This window comes from Artemia sp. Qi Xiang Cuo, chromosome 6 (genome assembly GCF_049724085.1).
Source record: "Artemia sp. Qi Xiang Cuo chromosome 6, ASM4972408v1, whole genome shotgun sequence".
Classification (NCBI taxonomy): Eukaryota; Metazoa; Arthropoda; class Branchiopoda; order Anostraca; family Artemiidae; genus Artemia; species Artemia sp. Qi Xiang Cuo.
Window position 1 is genome coordinate 24143328 of NC_142799.1, and position 24401 is coordinate 24167728.

The 24401-nt window shown below is 34.1% G+C and overlaps 1 protein-coding gene across 1 annotated transcript in view; it reads right to left on the bottom strand.

Annotated features, from left to right (window-relative positions):
• LOC148951014 (deubiquitinase DESI2-like) overlaps window positions 1-17535 on the bottom strand; it is a 69082-nt gene extending 51547 nt beyond the window's left edge. The window contains exon 1 of the mRNA XM_089090559.1: window positions 17310-17535. Coding sequence (XP_088946685.1) covers window positions 17310-17471 — 162 coding nt within the window. The 5' untranslated portion in view covers window positions 17472-17535. The remainder of the gene's footprint in view (window positions 1-17309) is intronic.
• Window positions 17536-24401: the final 6866 nt, after the last annotated feature.

The following is a 24401-nucleotide window of genomic DNA, read 5'->3' on the forward strand; positions in this document are numbered from 1 at the left end:
AGAAATTAACATAAGTTGGGTGCAAAACCTCTATGCCTTCTCCATTAAACACAAATTAGCAAAAATAAAATCAAATAATCTACCAAGCGTGAAACTACCACAAATCAGCATTGATAACTAAATGAAACCCAAAACAAACAGAAATTACAATAATTAGCCAAGTCAAACTCAAAACGAGCAGAAATTAACATAAGTTGGGTGCAAAACCCCTATGCCTTCCCAAGGCCAGAACAAAATTTGCACTTTACCGGTACTGAAAAAATACAAATGAATGTGCATTGTCAGTTTAATATACATATACTGATATTTAGTAATCAAAATGTTTATATTATTTGATTTATTAGTTATAAAAGTAAAAACATTTATATTTTTTCAGGAAAGTGCAAATTTTGTTCTGGCCTTGGGAAGGCATAGGGGTTTTGCACCCAACTTATGTTAATTTCTGCTCGTTTTGAGTTTGACTTGGTTATTAATTGTAATTTCTGTTTGTTTTGGGTTTCATTTATTTATCAACGCGGATTTGGGGTAGTTTCACGCTTGGTAGATTATTTGATTTTACTTTTCTAATTTTTGTTTAATGGAGTTCTTCACTTTTCTTTGAAAAACTTATTTTGTGGAAGAAGTTTTTTAAAGTAATTTCTGTTCATTTTATATTGACATAGTCTTTTCAGGGAAAAAGAAAATAATACTTTAAATCTTTTTGTTTTTTAAGACTTTATAGTTTGGCCAGCAAAATTTTGATTGGATGTGTTTTGGAAAATGGTGGGCGTGAGAGGGGTGTTAGTCGCTATCCAATCACTCAACTATTAAAAAAGGCACTAGCCTTTTCAATTTCCAATTGAATGAGCCCTTTTGAAGTTTCTATGACAACGCTTTCAATAAAACCTGTATATGATCCAGGGCACAACTTACAACCCTTGCCCTGAGGGCTGTGGGGGGAGGGGTTGTCATCCTTAAAGACCTAATTTCTAAAACTTTCAACTACGTTGAGTTAAATGGCTATCTAAAAAAAGGATTGGATGTGTTTGAGGGAATGATGGGCGTGGGGGGCTAGTTGCCCTCCAATCACTTTTGACTATTAAAAAGGGCATTAGCCCTTTGAACTTCCAATCGAATGAGCTTTTTTTGAAGTTTCTACAACAATACCTTCTATAAGAACATTATATACCCTCAGAACATGACTAAAAACCCTTGCCCTGAGGAAAGTGGAGGAGTGCCCTCCTCAAAAACAAATTTTCTATCTGGAAATCAACTATGCTGAACAAAATGGCTATCTCAAAATTTGGATTGGATGTGTTTGGGGGAATAAGGGGCGGGGGGGGGGGGCTAGTTGCCCTCCAAACACTTTCGACTATTAAAAAGGGTAATAGTCCTTCGAATTTCTAATCGAAAGAGCCTTTTTTGAAGTTTCTACGACAACACCTTATATAAAAACCTTTTATACCCAAAGGGCATAAGTTTAAACTCTTGCCCTGAGGGCTGGGAGGGACCGTATTCCTCCAAAACATATTTTCTATCTTGATATCAACTAAGCTGAACGAAATGGCTATCTCAAAATTTTGATTGGATGTGTTAGGGGGAATGATGGGTGTGGGGAGGGCTAGTTGCCCTCCAATCACTTTTGACTATTAAAAAGGGCACTAGAACTCTCAATTTCCAATTGAATGAGCCCCTTTTAAATTTTCTACGACAACCCCTTCTATATGAAGTGCACTTCTCTAAAGGAAAAAAATAATACATGGTACATTGTGCCAACATCGTTTTTATATGCCCTCAGGGCATAACTTAAAACCCTTGCCCTGAGGGTTGTGGGGAGAGTCCTCCTCAAAAAAAGATTTACTATCTGGAAATCAACTATGCTGAACAAAAAGCCTATCTCAAAATTTTGATGGGATATGCTGGGGGGAATGATGGGCCGGGGGGGGGACTAGTTGCCCTCCAATCACTTTTGACTATTAAAAATGGCACTAGCCCTTTGAATTTCCAATCAAATGAGCCTTTTTTGAAGTTTCTATGACAAAGCTTTATATAAAAACCTTATATACCCACAGGGCATAACTTAAAACTTTGCCCTGAGGGTTGTGGGGGAGTGTCCTTCTCAAAAACATATTTTCTACCAGGAAATCAACTATGCTGAACAAAATGGCTATCTCAAAATTTTGATTGGATGTGGGGAATGATAAAAGTGGGGGGGGGGGGGGCTAGTTGCCCTCCAATCACTTTTGACTATTAAAAAGGGCCCTAGAACTCTCAATTTCCAATTGAATGAGCCCCTTTTGAAGTCTCTACAATGACCCATTCTATATGAAGTGCCCTGCTCTAAAGGAAAAAATAACAAACGGGTACATTGTGCCAACATTGTTCTTATATGCCCTGAGGTCATAACTTAAAACCCTTGCCCCAGGGGTTGTGTCCTCCTCAAAAACATATTTTCTATCTGGAAATCAACTATGCTGAACAAAATGGGTATCTCAAACTTTTGATTGGATGTGCTTGGGGGAATGATGGGCAGGGTGGCTAGTTGCCCTCCAATCACTTTTGACTATTAAAAAGGGCACTAGCCACTCCAATTTCTAATTGAATGAGCCCTTTTTGTAGCAAGTTTCTATGAAAACTCCTTTGATACAAAGTGCCTGGGTATGGAGAAAAAAAAAACACATTGTTTCCACATAGTTCTTTACTTAAGCAGTGCTAGCGTGCTGCCTATGATATTTACCAAAATTCAGACCAATCTAATGGTTAACAATACAATTTTTAGGTGGTGTAATAAATATTTTACAGAGACTAATTGCTTGAAATTGTGAAAGAGCTGGAGTTAGGTTTTTTTCTCAGGGGGTGGGGGTGGGCAGGGGGGTGGGCAAGGCTGTGCCCAAGATTTTTTTTTTTTGGGGGGGGGGTTTACACAAAAAAAGAAAAAGGCATAAAAAATTTGTTTATATCCATTTTTGTTTTGTTTTTACAAGTCAGACAAACATTCTAGGGGGGGGGGAGGGTCGAAACCCCCTACCTCCTTCCCCCACTCTGGGTATGCTGCTCCTTGTTGTACCATCAATATTATAAATATTATTATTGTTGCCCAAAAATATTGCAATTTAAGCTTGTTTTGCAGCTTGAGGCACTTACCCCCTCCCCTAGATCCAGCCCAGAAAGATGATTAAATTTCTGAGTAGGCCTATCTTACCCTACTTTCCAAGATAGTCAAGACTTATTTGTGTAGAAATTTACAAAAAAAGGGTAAAATTCTACTTTAGCTACTTTTGGCTATCTTGAAAAGGGGTTAGGTTAGGAAAATGAAACTTTCAGGGATGGGTCTACAGGCTTTGCTATGTCTTGGGAAGGTATTTTGAAGTACCTATCTCCACTCCTTGGTAAATTTTTACCAAATCACATTATTGACTTACCAATAAAGTAAACATACCATTCAATGCCTTTTTTATGCTCTTTCCAAATGTAAAAATCATTTTTGTCAAAAATAAATTTAACCCCCCCCACTAGCCTATCTACTGATTCAGGGTATATATTTGGGAAAATTTTTACCAAATCATATTATTGAGTTAGGAATAAAGTGGATACACCATTTGATGCCTTTTTTTTTATGTTGATTACGAATATAATAATAATTTATATCAGAAATGAATTTTAGCCCCCCCCCCCTAATCAGGATAATATATATCCTGAACTGACATAAATAGGGAGGGGGGGGCTGAAAGTCATTTCCAATAGAAATGATTGTTATAGGCTATTTGTAATCAGCATAAAAAAGGCATCAAATGGTATACTCACTATTTGAAACTCAATAATATGATTTGGTAAATATTTACCCAGATTTGCACATTAGGGGGGGGGGGTAAAGTTTAAACATACCTCCCATTTACATCAGAAATAAAATATACCCCTCCCCCCCCTAATGTGCAAATATATACCCTGAATTGTTATATATATATAGGGGTGGCGGGGGGGGGGGGGGGTAAAATTCATTTCTGACAAAAATGATTATTATATTCAGAAAGACCATAAAAAAAGGCATCAAGTGGTATGTTTACTTTCTTAGTAAGTCAATAATATGATTTGGTAAAAATTTATCCACTCCTTCCCCCTCTTGAGGATCCTGAAATTTGCCTACATGATATATCTATTGAAATTCTGACAAAACAACATTTTCCCTTAATTTTCATTTATCAGTTTCTTTTTATCTGGCTTTAGTTCTGAAAATGCAATTCCTGTTATTTGAGTAGAATTTTAGGTAAAGTTCTACCAAATCATATTATTGAGTTAGGACTAAAGTGAATAGGCTACACCATTTGATGCCTTTTTTTATGCTGATTACAAATATAATAATCATTTCTATCGGAAATAATTTAAGCCCCCCCCCCTATATATATGCCAATTCAGGGCTAGGTTGTAGAAATATATACTCTGAATTGGCATATATAGGGGGGGGGCTGAAATTCATTTCTAATAGAAATGATAACTATATTTGTAATCAGCATAGAAAAAGGCAGTAAAGTTCTAACAAATCATATTAATGAGTTAGGAATAAAGTGAATACACCATTTGATGCCTTTTTTATGCTGATTTCAAATATAATTATCATTTCTATAGGAAATGAATTTCAGCCCCCCCCTCCCCCTATATATGCCAATTGAGGGTTAGGTTGTAGAAATAAATACCCTGAATTGGTATAGGCTATAGCCTATAGGGGGGGGGGTTAAAATTAATTCCCAATAGAAATGATGGTAAAATTCTACTTTAGCTACTTTTGGCTATCTTGGGATGGGGTTGGGTTAGAAAAATGAAACTTTCAGGGATGGATGTACATGCTAAGGTTTGTCCCGGGAAGGTACTTTGAAGTAGCTCCCTCCACTCATCCCCCCTCTATATAATGGTAAATTACTGCACATTACTAGTTGTTTTTAACTCATATTTCATCCTATATTACTATCATAAATATAAATCACTGCTTACCTTACACAACTTCTGCTTTTAACCTTGTTCATTAAAATATATATCCAAAATCCTATTTAAATCCTAAGCCATTTAATTTTCAACCCATGCCCACTTTCTTTATGGTATATGAAACCAGGTTTGTTGTGATGTCACACTTGCCTTATCAGAAATCCTTACCCTTAAGGGTAGCAGGCACATGCCAAACAACTCTGTTGATAAGACCATTTAAACTGTATTAATTAAGGAAAGGATTTGACAACAGAGACCAGTAAAAATAACCTAATCCTTTTTAGAGGACAAATTATGTCATGGGAAGATGTTTTTGAAATTCCCCTTCCACCCAAACTTAAAATTTTCTAAAATTCTACTTTAGAAGCTTTCAAAATATTTCTAAAGTACTAAAAGATAGAGTGCTAAAAACATCAGAATTGACTTCAGAGGACACATTATATCACGGGAAAATGTTTTTGAAATCCCCCTTCCCCCCAAACTCAAAATTTTCTAAAATTCTACTTTAGGAGATTTTTAAATATTTCTAAAGTACTAAAAGATACAGTGCGAAAAACATCAGAATTGATTTCAGAGGACATGTTATATCACGGGAAGAGGTTTTTGAAATCCCCCGGCCCCCCCAACTCGAAATGTGTCAAAAGTCTACTTTAGTAGCTTTTAAAATATTTTTAATATTTCTAAAGGGATACGACATAGAGCGCTACAGACATCAGAATCAACTTTAGAGGACAATTTATGTCATGGGAAGATGTTTTTGAAATCCCCCCTCCCCCCAAACTCAAAATTTTCCAAAATTCTATTTTATAAGCTTTTTAAAAATTTATAAAGCAATAATAGATAGTGTGCTAAAAACATAAAAATCGACTCCAGAGGACACGTTATATCACGGGAAGAGGTTTTTGAAATCACCCTTCCCCCCAAACTCAAAATTTTCTAAAATTCTACTTTAGAAGCTTTTAAAATATTTCTAAAGTACTAAAAGATACAGTGCTAAAAACATCAGAATCGACTTCAGAGGACACGTTATATCACGGGAAGAGGTTTTTAAAATCCCCCTTCACCCAAAACTAAAAATTTTCTAAAATTCTACTTTAGTAGATTTTTAAATATTTCTAAAGCACTAAGACATAGAGTGCTAAAAACATCAGAATCGACTTCAGAGGACACGTTATATCACGGGAAGAGGTTTTTAAAATCCCCCTTCCCCCAAACTCACAATTTTCCAAAATTTTACTTTCAATGCTTTTTTACATATTTCTAAAGCGCTAAAAGAAACAGTGCTAAAAACATCAGAATCGACTTCAGAGGATACGTTATATCACGGGAAGAGGCTTTTAAAATCCCCTTCCCCCCAAACTCAAAATTTTCTAAAATTCTACTTTAGGAGCTTTTTAAATATTTCTAAAGCGCTAAAACATAGAGCGCTAGAAACATCAGAATCAACTTCAGAGAACACATTATATCATGGGAAGATTTTTTTGAACTCCCCCGTCCCCCACCGCTCCCCTTGTGTCATAAGTGTAGGGTAGTCGCTTTTTAAATATTTGAAATATTTCTAAAGCGCTACGACATAGAGCGCTACAGACATCAGAATCAACTTTAGAGGACAATTTATGTCATGGGAAGATGTTTTTGAAATCCCCCTTCCTCCCAAACTCAACATTTTCTAAAATTCTACTTTAGGAACTTTTTTAAATATTTCTAAAGCGCTAAGAAATAGAGCGCTACAAACATCAGAATCATCTTTAGAGGACAAATTATATTATGGGAAGATGTTTTTGGAATCCCCCTTCCCCCCAAACTCAAAATTTTCCAAAATTCTACTTTAGAAGCTTTTAAAATATTTCTAAAGCACTAATAGATAGAGTGTTAAAAACATCAGAATCGACTTCAGAGGACACGGTATATCACGGGAAGAGGTTTTGAAAATCCCCCTTCCCCCCAAACTCGAAATTTTCTAAAATTCTACTTTAGGAGCTTTTTAAATATTTCTAAAGCGCTAAGACATAGAGCGCAAAACACAACAGAATCAACTTTAGAGGACTAATTATATTATGGGAAGATGTTTTTGAAATCCCCTTTCCCCCCAAACTCAAAATTTTCTAAAAATTTACTTTAGTAGCTTTTTAAATATTTCTAAAGCACTAAGAGATTGAGTGATAAAATATCAGAATCGACTTCAGAGGACAAATTATGTCATGGAAAGATGTTTTTGAAATCCCCCTTCCCCTCAAACTCAAAATTTTCTAAAATTCTACTTTAGTAGCTTTTTAAATATTTATAAAGCACTAAGACATAGAGCGCTAAAAACATCAGAATCGACTTCAGAGGACACGTTATATCACGGGAAGATGATTTTCAAATCCCCCTTCCCCCCAAACTCAAAATTTTCCAAAATTCTACTTTAGAAACTTTTTTAAATATTTCTAAAGCGCTAAGACATAGAGCGCTACAAACATCAGAATCATCTTCAGAGGACACGTTATATCACGGGAAGATGTTTTTGAAATCCCCCCTCCCCCCAAACTCAAAATTTTTCAAAATTCTACTTTAGAAGCTTTTAAAATATTTTAAATATTTCTAAAGCGCTACGATATAGAGCGCTACAGACATCAGAATCGACTTGAGAGAACAATTTATGTCATGGGAAGATGTTTTTGAAATCTCCCTTCCCCCCAAACTCAAAATTTTCTAAAATTCTACTTTAGGAGCTTTTTAAATATTTCTAAAACACTAAGACATAGAGTGCTAAAAACATCAGAATCGACTTCAGAGGACACGTTATATCACGGGAAAAGCTTTTAAAATCCCCCTTACCCCTAAACTCAAAAATTTCTAAAATTCTACTTTAGGAACTTTTTAAATATTTATAAATAGCTACAAAATAGAGTTCTAAAAACATCAGAATCGACTTCAGAGGACACGTTATATCACGGGAAGAGGTTTTTAAAATCCTCCTTCCCCCCCAACTCAAAATTTTCCAAAATTCTACATTACAAGCTTTTAAAATATTTCTAAAGCACTAATAGATAGAGTGCTAAAAACATCAGAATCGACTTCAGAGGACACGTTATATCACTGGAAGAGGTTTTTAAAATCCCCCTTCCCCCCAAACTCAAAATTTTCTAAAATTCTACTTTAGGTGCTTTTTAAATAATTCTAAAGTGCTAAGACATAGAGCGCTACAAACATCAGAATCATCTTTAGAGGACAAATTATATTATGGGAAGATGTTTTTGAAATCCCCCTTCCCCCCAAACTCAAAATTTTCAAAAATTCTACTTTAGTAGCTTTTTAAATATTTCTAAAGCACAAAGACATAGAGAGCTAAAAACATCAGAATCGACTTCAGAGGACACATTATATCAAGGGAAGAGGTTTTTAAAATCCCCCTTCCCCCCAAACTCAAAATTTTCCAAATTTTTACTTTAGAAGCTTTTTTATATATTTCTAAAGCCCTAAGACATAGAGCAATACACACCCCACACTCAATTTTAGAGTACACATTATTTAATGGTAAGATTTTTTTTAAATCCCCCGTCCCCTATAACTCCAAATTTCACGAAATTTTAGTTTTTAAGCTTTGTAAATATTCCTAAGACACTAATATAGATAGAGTGTTAAAAACATCAGAATCGACTTCAGAGGACACGGTATATCACGGGAAGAGGTTTTGAAAATCCCCCTTCCCCCCAAACTCTAAATTTTCGAAAATTCTACTTTAGGAGCTTTTTAAATATTTCTAAATCACTAAGACATAGAGAGCTAAAAACATCAGAATCGACTTCAGAGGACACGTTATATCACGGGAAGAGGTTTTTAAAATCCCCCTTCCCCCCAAACTCAAAATTTTCCAAATTTTTACTTTAGAAACTTTTTTAAATATTTCTAAAGCGCTAAGACATAGAGCGCTACAAACATCAGAATCATCTTTAGATGACAAATTATATTATGGGAAGATGTTTTTGAAATCCCCCCTCCCCCCAAACTCAAAATTTTCAAAAATTCTAATTTAGAATCTATTAAAATATTTTAAAAATTAATAAAGCGCTAAGACATAGAGCGCTACAAATATCAGAATCTAATTTAGAGGACAATTTATGTCAAGGGAAGATGTTTTTTATATCCCCCTTCCCCCCAAACTCAAAATTTTCTGAAATCCTACTCTAGAAGCTTTTAAAATATTTCCAAAGCACTAATAGATAGAGTGCTAAAAACATCAAAATCAATTTCAGAGGACACGTTATATCACGGGAAGAGGTTTTTGAAATCACCCTTCCCCCCAAACTCAAAATTTTCTAAAATTCTACTTTAGAAGCTTTTTAAATATTTCTAAAGCACTAATACATAGAGCGCTACAAATATCGGAATCGACTTCAGAGGACAAATTATGTTATGGGAAGATGTTTTTGAAATCCCCCTTCCCCCAAACTCAAAATTTTCCAAAATTTTACTTTTAAAGTTTTTTTTTAATATTTCTAAAGCGCTATGACATAGAGTGCTACAAACATCAGAATCAACTGTAGAGGATAAATTATGTTATGGGAAGATGTTTGTGAAATCCCTCTTCCCCCCAAACTCAAAATTTTCTAAAATTATACTTTAGTAGCTTTTTAAATATTTATAAAGTACTAAGACATAGAGCGCTAAAAACATCAGAATCGACTTCAGAGGACACGTTATATAACGGGAAGAGGTTTTTTAAATCCCCCTTCCCCCCAAACTCAAAATTTTCCAAATTTTTACTTTAGAAGCTTTTTTAAATATTTCTAAAGCGCTCAAGACATAGAGCGCTACAAACATCAGAATCAACTGTAGAGGATAAATTATGTTATGGGAAGATGTTTTTGAAATCCCCCTTCCCCCCAAACTCAAAATTTTCCAAAATTTTACTTTAGAAGCTTTTTAAATATTTTTAAAGCGCTAAGACATAGAGCGCTACAAACATCAGAATCAACTTTAGAGGACAATTTATGTTACGGGAAGATGTTTGTGAAATCCCTCTTCCCCCCAAACTCAAAATTTTCTAAAATTCTACTTTAGGAGCTTTTTAAATATTTCTAAAGTACTAAGACATAGAGCGCTAAAAACATCAGAATCGACTTCAGAGGACACGTTATATCACGGGAAGAGTTTTTTAAAATCCCCCTTCCCCCCAAACTCAAAATTTTCCAAATTTCTACTTTAGAAGCTTTTTTAAATATTTCTAAAGCGCTAAGACATAGAGCGCTACAAACATCAGAATCAACTGTAGAGGATAAATTATGTTATGGGAAGATGTTTTTGAAATCCCCCTTCCCCCCAAACTCAAAATTTTACAAAATTCTACTTTAGAAGCTTTTTTAATATTTTTAAAGCGCTAAGACATAGAGCACTACAAACTTTACAATCAACTTTAGATGATAATTTATGTTACAGGAAGATATTTTTTATGTCATGGTAAGATGTTTTTGAAATACCCATTACCCAATGAAATTTTGACAAAGCAACATTTTACCTTAATTTCAGTTATACGTTTCTTTTTCTCTGGCTTTAGTTCTGAAAATGCAATTTCAGTTATTTGAGCAGAATTTTAAGCCATATCAATGTTTTATTTCCAAAATTTAGGAAATGTATTTGCATATATTTAAAACCTTATAAGTTGGGATTGACCAAAGTTTTGAAGCAGAAAATATTTTTGTTGTACTTCATTTAAACAGAAGATCTATTTTGCAAGGTTCCATTGCTATAACTCAAAAATTTTAAAGGTCATTCAAAGTTTTAGAAATCCCCTTTACCATTCATCCCATTCCCCCTTCATACTCTTAAATCTGGTTGATAATTTGAAAAGCCTTATTTTCCACGGGGGTATTTTTTGGGGGGAGGGGGGATTTTCCGTGAGGGTATTTCCCGTGGGGGGGGGATATTTTCAGCGGGGAGGTATTTTTCCGGGGGGATTTTCCGGCGGGTATTCGCCAAGAACCACAAATTTGATGGTACGAGTTTTATTAAAATCTTTTACTTTTAGGGGTTGTTTCCCCCTTTTACGAAACTCAGACAAATTTGTTAGACAGGCAATTTATCAACCAGATTTTAGAGTATTATTCTGGTGCAACACGTTGCAATAAAATTGTCAGTTTACATTAGTAAAAGCAGGGGCACCGCGAGCAGGTTGCTGACCCCCGCCCCCCCCGACCCCTCCCCCCGCTATCAAATCTCCTTTCAACTAACCATTGCACCCTCAAAAGAAATTTTCTATATAAGTTACAACATTTTTTACATATTTTAAATCACGGATGTAAAAAAGAAAAGCAAAATTTTTCAACATTATAGGATTAAGCTATTTGAATATGTTTTATGTGGTTACCCAACTCAAAATGTTAAGGGGTTTCCAAAAAAAATAATCAAAACGAATATAGATTTTTTGGTACTTGTGCATTATAAATAACCCACTGCTATAAACTGTATAAGGAAAACAGACAAACGGGTATTTGTTAGACAAATAGATTGCAAAGCTTGATTTCTTATTACGTTTATAATATTTAAACTGTTGTTTTTTGGGTTTAGGGAGGGACACAGGTACCTGGGTTAGGTTACATATTTAATATATGCTATGATTTACCCCCCCTCCACCCCCTAATGTGCAAATATATAACCCAAATTTGTTTCTAAACTATTATATTTTCATCCTATTTTATTTTATTTCATTAGCAGTAACCAAACTTAACTTCTTTCTTGTATATTGGTGGGTTATTTATAATACACAAGTACCAAATAATCTATAGTCAAATATTTACTTCTGCCGCCTCTCTCCCCCTCCCTATTTACACTCTAATAACGTCTCGTAGCTTCAAGAATGAAGATTGCTACACTAAACTATTTGGACAAAAACATTTGAATTACTTTAAGAACAAATGGGGTTAGATACAGTAAATTGCCAAATTTTCTGTTACAACGTTTTAAACATTAATTAGTAAATAATACCCATAAAAAACAAATTAGTTGGGGCTATAAAGCTCCGATATATATTTCATGAAATGGTGCATTCTTGAGGAGATTGAATATTTTTTTTGAAATAGTGCTCTGCCAGATATCCTTCCATATGTTCTTCTCTTCTGCCATATCTGGGTATATTGTCTCGAACTTCACGCCAGTGTCTTTTGATGTTTTGTGTGTGAGCACCTGTTGCGGGGTCAACCAAATTTATACTGTGGTCGACGCATAAATACTGATAGACCTGGCTAGCCAGGCAATCGTAGGCCGTCCAACAATCACTGATAATTGTTGTCCCTGGCAGGATTCGGTTTTGGATAATTCCCAACAACGTGGCACTTCTTCTATCCGACACAGAAACCATGAATGAATTGCCAGTTCCTCGCTCTATTCCACCAAATACCCATTTACTCTTGACAATCCGACCACGATTATATTTACGCTTCCCAAATTTGGCTTCATCTATCTCAACAATGACTCCTTCTCCTCCCAAAGGAGCGAAGTTTGAATGACATATGTACATACAAACCTCTCTGCAGAACTGGCTCCAATCCACAAAGGTTTGTTTACAGCAAGTAACATTGTTGATAATGAAATCCTCCCTTGGAGGCGGTATTTGAAGCCAAATCATCAAAAAACGGAAATTTTCTAGCTCAGAAAGGTGTGAACCAGCCATCAATGTTTTGTCATAGATCGATTTTGAAAAATTACACTTTACCTGAGAATATTCACGGCCACCTCGGATAGGTATAAGCCTAGACTTCTGGCAACGGAACAAATTTCTATATTTTACGCAAATCTGGCAACAAATATCGCAATTCCTGCTTCTCAATAACATGCCATGGTTATAATACAACCCTAAGACTGCCTCAACAGTAGGAAATTGAACGATACCACCACAGAAATTTATTTCACAAAAGTTGCAAGACATATCTCAATAATTGTCACTTACAGACTGAAGCTGTAACTCGTAATATCTATTGCGGCTTTAATTAATTGTTTCATTCTTAAATAGCGGAAATAGTCGAACAAAGATAACAGTGAATTGGGTTATAAATATATTGGAAAGATAGGTCAACTCAGTACGCGTTTTTCCTGCATTTGAAATAGTCACTTCTTAACGGATGTAAATATTCTCGTCGATTCTGATGTTTTTAGCACTCTATCTATTAGTGCTTTAGAAATATTTTAAAAGCTTCTAAAGTAGAATTTTGGAAAATTTTGAGTTTGGGGGGAAGGGGGATTTCAAAAACATCTTCCCATAACATAATTTATCATCTAAAGATGATTCTGATGTTTGTAGAACTCTATGTCTTAGCTCTTTAGAAATATGTAAAAAAGCTTCGAAAGTAAAATTTTGGAAAATTTTGAGTTTGGGGAAAGGGGGATTTTAAAAACCTCTTCCCGTGATATAACGTGTCCCCTGAAGTAAATTCTGATGTTTTTAGCACTCTATGTCTTAGCGCTTTAGAAATATTTAAAAAGCTACTAAAGTAGAATTTTAGAAAATTTTGGGTTTGGGGGAACGGGGGATTTCAAAATCATCTTTCCATAAGATAATTTTTCCTCAAGATGATTGTGATGTTTGTAGTTCTCTATGTCTTAGCGCTTTATAAATATTTAAAAAAGCTTAATAAGTAGAATTTTTGAATATTTTGAGTTTTGTAGGAACGGGTGTTTTAAAAACCTCTTTCCGTGATATAATGTGTCCTCTGAAGTCAATTCTGATGTTTTTAGTGCACCATGTAGTAGTGCTTTAGAAATATTTAAAAAGCTCCCAAAGTAGAATTTTAGAAAATTTTGAGTTTGTCCTCTAAAGATGATTCTGATGTTTGTAGCGCTCTATGTCTTAGCGCTTTAGAAATATTTAAAAAAACTTCTAAAGTAGAATTTTAGAAAATTTCGGGTTTGGGGGGAAGGGGGATTTTCCAAACCTCTTCCCATGATATACAGTGTCCTCTGAAGTTGATTCTGATGTTTTTAACACAGTCTATCAGTGCTTTAAAAATATTTTAAAAGCTTCTAAACTAGAATTTTGGAAAATTTTGAGTTTTGGGGGAAGGGGGATTTCAAAAACATCTTCCCATAATATAATTTTTCCTCTAAAGATGATTCAGATGTTTGTAGCGCTCTATGTCTTAGCGCTTTAGAAATATTTAAAAAAGCTTCTAAAGTAAAATTTTGGAAAATTTTGAGTTTGGGGGGAAGGGGGATTTCAAAAACGTCTTCCCATGACATAAATTGTCCTCTATAGTTGATTCTGATGTCTGTAGCGCTCTATGTAGTAGCGCTTTAGAAATATTTAAAATATTTTAAAAGATTCTAAAGTAGAATTTTGGAAAATTTTGAGTTTGGGGGGAAGGGGGGTTTCAAAAACATCTTCCCATTATATAATTTGTCCTCTAAAGATGATTCTGATGTTTGTAGCGCTCTATGTCTTAGCGCTTTAGAAATATTTAAAAAAGTTTCTAAAGTAAAAATTTGGAAAATTTTGAGTTTGGGGGGAAGGGGGATTTTAAAAACCTCTTCCCGTGATATAACTTGTCCTCTGAAGTCGATTCTGATGTTTTTAGCGCTCTATGTCTTAGTGCTTTAGAAATATTTAAAAAGCTCCTAAAGTAGAATTTTAGAAAATTTCGAGTTTGGGGGGAAGGGGGATTTTCAAAACCTCTTCCCGTGATATACCGTGTCCTCTGAAGTCGATTCTGATGTTTTTAACACTCTATCTATATTAGTGTTTTAGGAATATCTACAAAGCTTCTAACCTAAATTTTTAGAAAGTTTGGAGTTTGGGTGGAAGGGGGATTTCTAAAACATCTTCCCATAATATACGGTTTCCTCTAAAGATGATTGTGATTTGTGTAGTGCTATATTTCTTAGCGATTTAGAAATATTTTAAAAGCCTCTAAAGTAGAAATTAGAAAAATATTGTGTGGGAGAGGGAAGATTATTTTAAATACCTTGTTTTATGAGGTGACGTACTCTCAGCAGTTAAGTCTATTGGTTTTAGCGCAAGATGCCTGAGTAATTTGTAATTATTTAAAAAGCTCATCTAGTATAGTTTTAGTAAATTTCGAGTGTGGGGGGACGGAGATTTCAAAACATCTTCCCGTAACATAATTTGTCCTCTGAAGTCGATTCTGATGTTTATAGCACTCTATCTATTAGTGCTTTAGAAATATGTTAAAAGCTTCTAAAGTAGAATTTTAGAAAATTTTGAGTTTGGGGGAAAGGGGATTTCAAAAATATCTTCCCATAATATAATTTGTCCTCTAAAGATGATTCTGATGTTTGTAGCGCTCTATGTCTTAGTGCTTTAGAAATATTTTAAAAGCTTCTAAAGTAGAATTTTAGAAAATTTTGAGTTTGGGGGGAAGGTGGATTTAAAAAACCTTTTCCCATGATATACCTTGTCCTCTGAAGTCGATTCTGATGTTTTTAGCACTGTATCTTTTAGTATTTTAGAAATATTTGAAAAGCTTCTAAAGTAGAATTTGAGAAAATTTTGAGTTTGGGGGAAGGGTGATTTCAAAAACCTTTTCCCGTGATATAATGTGTCCTCTGAAGTCAATTCTGATGTTTTTAGCACTCTATCTTTTAGTACTTTAGAAATATTTTAAAAGCTTCTAAAGTAGAATTTTAGAAAATTTTAAGTTTGGGTGGAAGGGGAATTTCAAAAACATCTTCCCATGACATAATTTGTCCTCTAAAAAGGATTAGGCTATTTTTACTGGTCTCTGTTGTCAAATCCTTTCCTTAATTAATACAGTTTAAATGGTCTTATCAACAGAGTTGTTTGGCATGTGCCTGCTACCCTTAAGGGTAAGGATTTCTGATAAGGCAAGTGTGACATCACAACAAACCTGGTTTCATATACCATAAAGAAAGTGGGCATGGGTTGAAAATTAAATGGCTTAGGATTTAAATAGGATTTTGGATATATATTTTAATGAACAAGGTTAAAAGCAGAAGCTGTGTAAGGTAAGCAGTGATTTATATTTATGAAAGTAATATAGGATGAAATATGAGTTAAAAACAACTAGTAATGTGCAGTAATTTACCCTTATATATAGGGGGGGATGATTGGAGGTAGGTACTTCAAAGTACCTTCCCAGGACAAACCTTAGCATGTACATCCATCCCTGAAAGTTTCATTTTCCTAACCCAACCCCTTTCCAAGATAGCCAAAAGTAACTAAAGTAGAATTTTACCGAAATGATTACTACATTTGTAATCAGCATAAAAAAAAGGCATCAAGTGGTGACCAAAAAGGCATTGAGTGGTAGGCCTATATTCACTTTATGCATAAGTCAATAATATGATTTGGTAGAACTTTACCAAATTTTAACCCATATCAATGTTTTTTTTTACTTAGGAAATGTATTTGGGTAAAATTCTACTTTATCTACTTTTGGCTATCTTGGAATGGGGTTAGGTTAGAAAAATGAAACTTTCAGGGATGTTTCTACAGGCTAAAGTATGTCCCGGGAAGGTATTTTGAAGTACCTACCTCCACTCCTTCTCCCTCTAGAGGTTCCTGAAATTTTGCCTACATGACAGGTCTATACCCATTGAAATTTTGACAAAACAACATTTTACATTAATTTTCAGTTATCAGTTTCTTTTTCTCTGGCTTTAGCTCTGAAAATGCAGTTTCAGTTATTTGAGCAGAATTTTAAGCCATATAAATAGTTTATTTCAAAAATTTAGGAAATGTATTTGCATATATTTAAAACCATATAAATTGGGATTGAGCAAAGTTTTTAAGCTGAAAAAAATTTTGTTGTACTTCATTTAAGCAGAAGATCTATCTTGCAAGGTTTCACTTCTATAACTCACATATTTTTAAAGGTCATCAAAGGTCAGGACCCTCTAGAGGGAGAAGGAGTGGAGGTGGGTACTTCAAAATATCTTCCCGGGACATACTTTAGCCTGTAGAACCATCCCTGAAAGTTTCATTTTCTTAACCTAACCCCTTTCCAAGATAGTCAAAAGTAGCTAAAGTAGAATTTTACCTGTATTTGTATATCTTTAAAACCTTATAAGTCAGGATTGAGCAAAGTTGTGAAGCTGAAAAGAATTTTTTTGTACTTCATTTAAGCAGAAAATCTATTTTACAAAATTTCACTTTTATAACACATGGATTTTTAAAGGTCATACAGGGTCAGGACCCTCTAGAGAGAGAAGGAGTGGATGTAGGTACTTCAAAATACCTTCCCATGACATACTTTAGCCTGTAGACCCATTCCTGAAAGTTTCATTTTTCCTAACCAAACCCCTTTCCAGGGCAGCCAAAAGTAAATAAAGTAGAATTTTACCGAAAAAAGGTTATAGACAAGCGTCATTACCCAAACATGCTATAAATAAAGCAAACCTACCATATCATAAACATTCAGTATAACAGGTTCTTGAGCCATTCTTGGATCTTCGTCTTCTGAATGGCTGCTACTTCTATTCTGATTAAAGCAGTTTAAGAAGCTGAAATTACATAAATTGGGTGGATTCCCCCCTTGGGAATTATTTATTGGCTGGTAAGACATTCATATTTCTTATTATATGCCGCATGGAAATGTAAATTTAAACCTTACGCCAAGTCGGAAAAGCCAAAGACAACCAGGAGCTTGAGGCAGGCTAAAATTTCGCAGTCACATTTCTCGGAAATTTCATAAGAGTTCATTAATATGGGAACGAATAAAAATTATGGGAAGGAATAAAGCATCTGGAACTCGGAAACAGTTTTGAAATATTTCTGTAGCCCACAGATTAATTGTTCGCAAGAAAGTAAAACTATCTTTGCAATATTCTTGTATATAAAGAAAAAATGCCAATAGCCGTAGCATATCAAGTGGCCAATTAGACTAATAAATTCATAACCGTCTAAACCTATGATACTGTAACACATAGGGAAGAAACTTCCAAATTGTAAGAGGAGGAACTAGGCTACAAATTTAACAACAAAGTTAAAGAAATAACGGTTTTCATAAATTATTTTAACCTGGGGTTATGACAAAAATTCTAACGAACAAAAATTGAACCATCTTTCCTCGCTTATATATGGATCCTCTGTGCTAGTTTTTTAGTTATGCGTGTAACTGAACTTTTGTGACAAAGGCTTATCATTAGAGGAAGGAGCTTGCACTGGCTCTTTTCTTTTTCATACTGTAGGAATAGGAAGAAAGATGTCAACTTTATATTGCACTACTGTTTGGTAAATAGATAGATAAAAAGTGTAAAAGAACAAAGATTCTTCAGAGTCATTATCAAGGGTGGATGTGGGGGGCGCATAATTGATTGCTCCGATAAACTTGCAAACAAAGAAATACCAGTGATTTAAAGGGAACCTTGACAGTTATTCGTCGTAGGTAGGTAGTGGAAATCGTCATAAATTTAATCTAAAACTTGGTGAGGGTTAAAGTTCTAATAAATCTGTTGAAATTAAAATGGTATAAAAATATTGATACAAGAAATAGTAGATTATAAAAGTCAATCCGCCATCAGAAAATAAAAGCTGTTTACCATCTATAGAAATAATATGATATTTAATATTTTCTGCATAATTTTTCGCCTTTGCACTTCAGACCACCATAGCGAGTGAATTAAGCTTTGCATTTTCAAAAAAATTGGGCTTGGACCATTTTTTGGGGTCATGCATTCTTTGGGACTATTTGTCTAGGTCAAACCATTCAGCCTGTCGTCTAACTTGTGACATCGCTTAGTAATTATGATGATAATGAATAGTAGGAAACGAGGCTTAAGATACAACTGGTATAATCGTAAAAGATGTACCAAACATTAGATACTAGTTCTTTTAGGGGTGTAATAAGAAAAATAGAACAAAGAGATAGAAATAGATAGAAAACATTTAAAACAAGGATTTTAAGTATAGGCAATAAACATTAACTAATCACTATTTTGTTTTAAAAATAGTGTTTAATCTCAAAAATTTACTAATCAAACTTCACTTTTCACAACAACGTAGCGTATATTTCCCCTTTTTAAAGTTCGATATATTTTGTCTCAATTACAGAATTCACGATTTCTGAAGAAAAAGTCAATTTTTTTATTCCTACTACCGCTCTATCTATTTATTACACGGTGATGTCTACCTCAATATTTCGGTGAACTTTTATAATGGGTAATCCTGTCAGTCTAGAGTCCTGTCAGTTTAGATCTCTTCATTAGTATATCCTCTTCTATTCATCATAAAATAGTCAATGCAAATGCATGTAGGTATGTGATTAAAACTAAATATATGAGTCGAAGTACTCAATAAGAAAAAAAAAATTATGTGATTGTTATTTTAGTATTTGATAGGTGTAGACTGGTAACTTAAATTCTAAGGGTTTCAAGCTGGGATACATTTCTAATTATTATTTTTTTTTTTTTAATCTTGAGATTTTCATATATTCAATTTAAACATTTAAATCTCGATATGTCTGTTGAGCACAAAAATAAAATTTTGAAATTCGGCTCAGATTTAGCATTAAGTAAGAGGATTGTCCTGTAAAAATTTTGATTTATAAACAACTAATCGTGGAAATACTATTGGATGGAATGTATCAAAATAAGCATAAAAATAGTCAGCGCTATATATAGCAGCTTATACAATCTTATGGACAAATATATGCAACTCCTATACAAAAACATGGTATGTCATACAATACAGAGCATTACTTAGATGAAATAGGCAATAAAGTGGCCGCCATTTACTCGCCGAAGTCCAAAACATAAATTAATAATATGTTTGCACTTCTCATACATTTACTTTCTATTACGAAAAATTCCTAAAAAACAACACATTTGTAAAAACCACCCCGCTTCGCAAAAAAAGCAAACCCAAATTTTATGACAGTAAAAATCAGGTTAAATATTACGTTTTTCAGCCCCGTTGTGACAATACAGTCCTAAAATATCATTTTGACAGCTTAAAGAAGTTAGGATCTTAAATTTCCCCTCTTTATTATTACAAAATGAAGATTGTCACCTCCCAGTTGGCTTTTGTGATAATACAGACAGATTAAATACTTTTAGGCGGTATGCGTTATCAGTAAAATCTAACAGAAACCACGAAAAATAACTGAAATCTTGTTTGAAATTTGTTTGCAGAAAGAAACAGGCTTAACAATTAAAAACTTATTAATAATTTAACTACTAAAAACCATTTACAAAAATAACTTGCATCCCAACCCCAAACAGAGCAAGGGGTCCCAACCCCAAATACACCACTACACTAAGGGGGGGGGGGGCACCCCCATGGATCCGTCACGGATCCGCACATAGGATGTCAAATCGACATTTCAAATTAAAAAGAACACAAATTAAATCTAAAAGAACAAATTTTTTAATGAAAGCAAAGATCGACACTAAAACTTAACAGGTATAAATTCTCGTTTTCTCTCATTTCTTTGCTTCAAAAACTAATGTTGAAACATAAGAGTTTAAAGTTTAGATTTGTAACACATTGGTTCGAGAGTGAAAGGGTAGATTTATTGACAATTGTATGAAAGAATAAAATTTTAGATTTATACTGTTTTGAAGGCAATCAATAAACAAAGTACTTGTAATTACCAACTGGCTGCAGTTTTTGTTCTCTAAAATGCTTTCAGGAAAGCACTAGTCACACTTGAGCGCAAAGACTGGGGAAGTTGAAACATTCGGCAGTCTCCATATATCCAAATTCGCTCTTTATTTTCAACAAAAAAAAAAAAAAAAAAAATCACAAGCCCTTAATAATTTTTTCATCAAATCAATGAATTATTATATTTATTATCACTGAAAAATCAACTTCATACTATAAAATAAACTACAACAGCAGACCAATCAAAATACCACAAAAAAAAGAAAAAAAAACAACAGAAAAAGTGAGATATCAGCAGCAGAACAAATTAGAATTTTCATGGATATTTAAACGAAAGCCGAGGGTAAACAGACATGTGCTTTTAGCTCCATTGGCGGAGTGAACTTCAAGACTGTCCTCAATTGAAAATGGTTTATCAACAGAGCTAAAAAATAATAAATAAATTAAGATATTAAACGTTGGAGGCCACGGGTCTCATTGACAAATTTCAATTAAAGAAATCGAAAACGAGAACGAGAATAAGAAGGTCTCATTGAAAAATTTCAATGAAAGAAATCTAAAATACACATTTGAGAAAATATGAATTTTCATGTCTTGGGATTAAAAAAAAAAAAACTTAATTATAAAATTAACAGAAGAGATGGATTAGATCAATCATACCACTTCAGTTACAACACATTCACAAAATAAAAAATGTTTAAACAACTACATCTGGTTTTAGACTCCGGGCTCTTGTGTATTGTAATATCTATTAAATCTGCTCATCACACTTTTTTCATCATCCATCTATTTTTCACAGTTTCTGTTTTAAGTAAATTCGTAACTCATTGCAAAAATTTTGGATAGCTCCAAAAACAACGCCCCAAAAGAATTCAGAGTATACGCCAAGCCTGGTAGCAAATCCTAGCGAAAGGGGAACATTCCAATTAAATCAATTACAAAACTTTCCGAAAAAGTTTTCGAAAGAAAAATAAAGGCCATATTAAACTTAGGATCAGAAGAAATAGAAATTTACAATTACTCAAACTCAAAACGACCAGAAATTAAATAAACAATCATAGCAAAAATACAAACAACGCGTAGTAATATAAATGAACAAATAAATCCTAAAACGAGTAAAGCTTAGGTTGAATCTGCAAATCATGCTTACAACGAAAAAAAATAATTGGCTATTGAAGTATAAATAAAATCCAAAACGAACAGAAATTAAATAAACAATCATAGCAAACAAACATACAAGTGGTACTAATATAAACGAGTAAATAAATATTAAAAAGAGTGAAACTTAAATTGAATATGCAACTCAAGCTTTGAAATTAACAACATTTCTACAAACAAGTGTCTGGGCTTTGCCTCCTTCTCTCACTGTAAAAGTATAAAACCTACTGCGTCATTGGTGCTTTACTGAAAACTATATGGGTCTTGAACAGTCTTGGAAAGTACAAAAAAATTAAACTAAATGTTTTATATAGACTATAATGATATTAATTGTTGAAAAATCATCAATTCAAGATTTTATTTCACTGTAATTTTATTTTCATTTTCAATGCTGCAATAACTGGAAAAGAAAATATTTTTAATATAAATCGTTTTCAGTGAAGCACCAATGACGTAATAGGCCTTAGACTTCTAAAGTTAGGGAAAGGGGCAGCATCCAAACTCTTGTTTGTAGTGAAACTATATTTGTCCAACATTTTTGGCAAGAACTAATAAAATTAAACTGAATATTTGATATAGAATGATATTAATTGCTGAAAGCTCACCAACTCAAGATTTTGTTTCACCTGTTTTTGCAAGATTTTCTGGGAATCCTCTTTTTAATATATTTAAAAGAATGGCTATCTCAAAATTTTTATTGGATGGGTTTGAGGAAAAAGGGCATTGGGGGGGGGGGAGGGTATCAATCAAATGAGCCCTTTCTGAAGCTTATACGAACATCCCTTCTATAAGAAACATATTTACTCCCAGGGTATAACTTACAATGCCTACCCTCAGGCCCTGGGGGGATGCTTCGACCCCGGAGTTTTTGTTGTATGATCTTTGAAATATTTTTAAGAAAATGGTTACCTTAAATTTTGTATCAGATGTATTTGGGGAAATAAGGGCGTGATGGGGGGGGTACTAGTTTCCCTACGATCTCTTTTGAATCTTAAAAAGTGAACTAGAACTTTTAATTTCCAATTAAATGAGCCCTCTGAAGTTTATACATCCCTTCTATAGGAACCATATATGCCCCCAGGGCATAACTTAAAATGTCTGCCCCCGGGTCCTAGTTTCATTCCGATCGCTTGTGACTCTTAAAAAGGGCACTAGAACTTCCGATTCCCAATCGAATGAGCCCCCTCTGAAGCTTATACGACGACCCCTTCCATATGAAGTGCCCCTGAAATAAAATAATAAATTATAAAACATTGGTGCCGTATGACCTTCACTATAGACAACGCTATAGCAATGCCTCTGATACCACTAGATTTCACCATCTAAGACATGGTTAACCGATGTTACAAGATGAGAGCCAGGTATTGCGTAGCAGTAGGAACAAGAAAACCTCCCTAACAGCAAATGCGACCTAGACTATAGCAGTAGAGGTTGTTCATGAGATCATAAAATGAGATTTCTTCGAACTTCAAAAATTACTGAGGAAGCATGATACTGCTCATGATTTATGAGTAAGGATTCAATACAATCAACACGGGGAAATAAAATTAGCACGTGTCCCTTACCAGCTTCCATATTTTCCATCAAAGTAATTCCTAGGTAGATTGGCCGAAATCATTCAACAAAATTGGGCTAACGACTACAGCCTTGGGCTTGGGTTTCCGTGTTTAGTCAAAACTCTGTGAAGAAAGGCCTATATTGTCATCCACGTTGTCATCCCCTAAATGTGCGTTTATGGGTAATCATAATTTTACATCATAGTTATAGGTGTGATAAAGTGCTCCAGTTACCGTACTATAGCTATAGTTGCGTATAACTGTAATAGTTCTCCATGTATCTTCAAATGATTTGTCCAAAATATCCTGTCATCCACTGAATACTCATTTCCTTGTTTTTGTATTTAAGAGCTTGAAACCTCCTAAGTAGGGTTATTACACACCCTGAAACTGATAAGAGTAATTTCCATCAAGATTGATAATTTATCTGCAAGATTTCCCCCTATTTCTAAAACAATGCAAATCTTCTAATGCTATAAGCTTTTCTTAATATCTGCCTTCAGTCAAATCCCTTCTGTGCATGTATCTCATCAAGAAAAAAGCTGACCTTAGTTCCCAATATATCTGCGAATGATTTATCCATCATATCCTTTTCAAATAAAGCATTCTTCGAAAGTCCTTTTACACCTTCAAATGGATAGGATTTCATTTATCATAACTTTTTGTTGAGGACTATGTTATAGACAACGAGACCATGACCAAGCTTTGAGGACCACGTTTTTAAGACTCCAACTTCAGTCAAATTCCCTTTATCTGCATGTACCTCATCAAGAAAAACGCTGACCTTAGTTCCCCATATATCTGCAAATGATTTGTCTATCATATCCTCTTCAAAGTAAGTATTCTTCGAAGGTCTTTTTATACCGTCAGATGGTTAAGATTTCATTTATCATAACTCTTTGTTGAGGACCACGTTATAGACAACGAGACCACGACCAAGTTTTGACGACCACGTTTTTAGGCTCCAACTTCAGTTAAATCCCCTTTCTGTGCATGTATTTCATCAAGAAAATGCTGACCTTAGTTCCCGATATATCTGCAAATGATTTGTTCATCATATCTTCTTCAAATTAAGCATTCTTCGAAGGTCTTTTTGTACCTTTAAATGGTTAGGATTTAGTTTATCATAACTCTATGATTTTTTTGTTTTTTTTTTATTACAGGCTTCACGGCTCAAT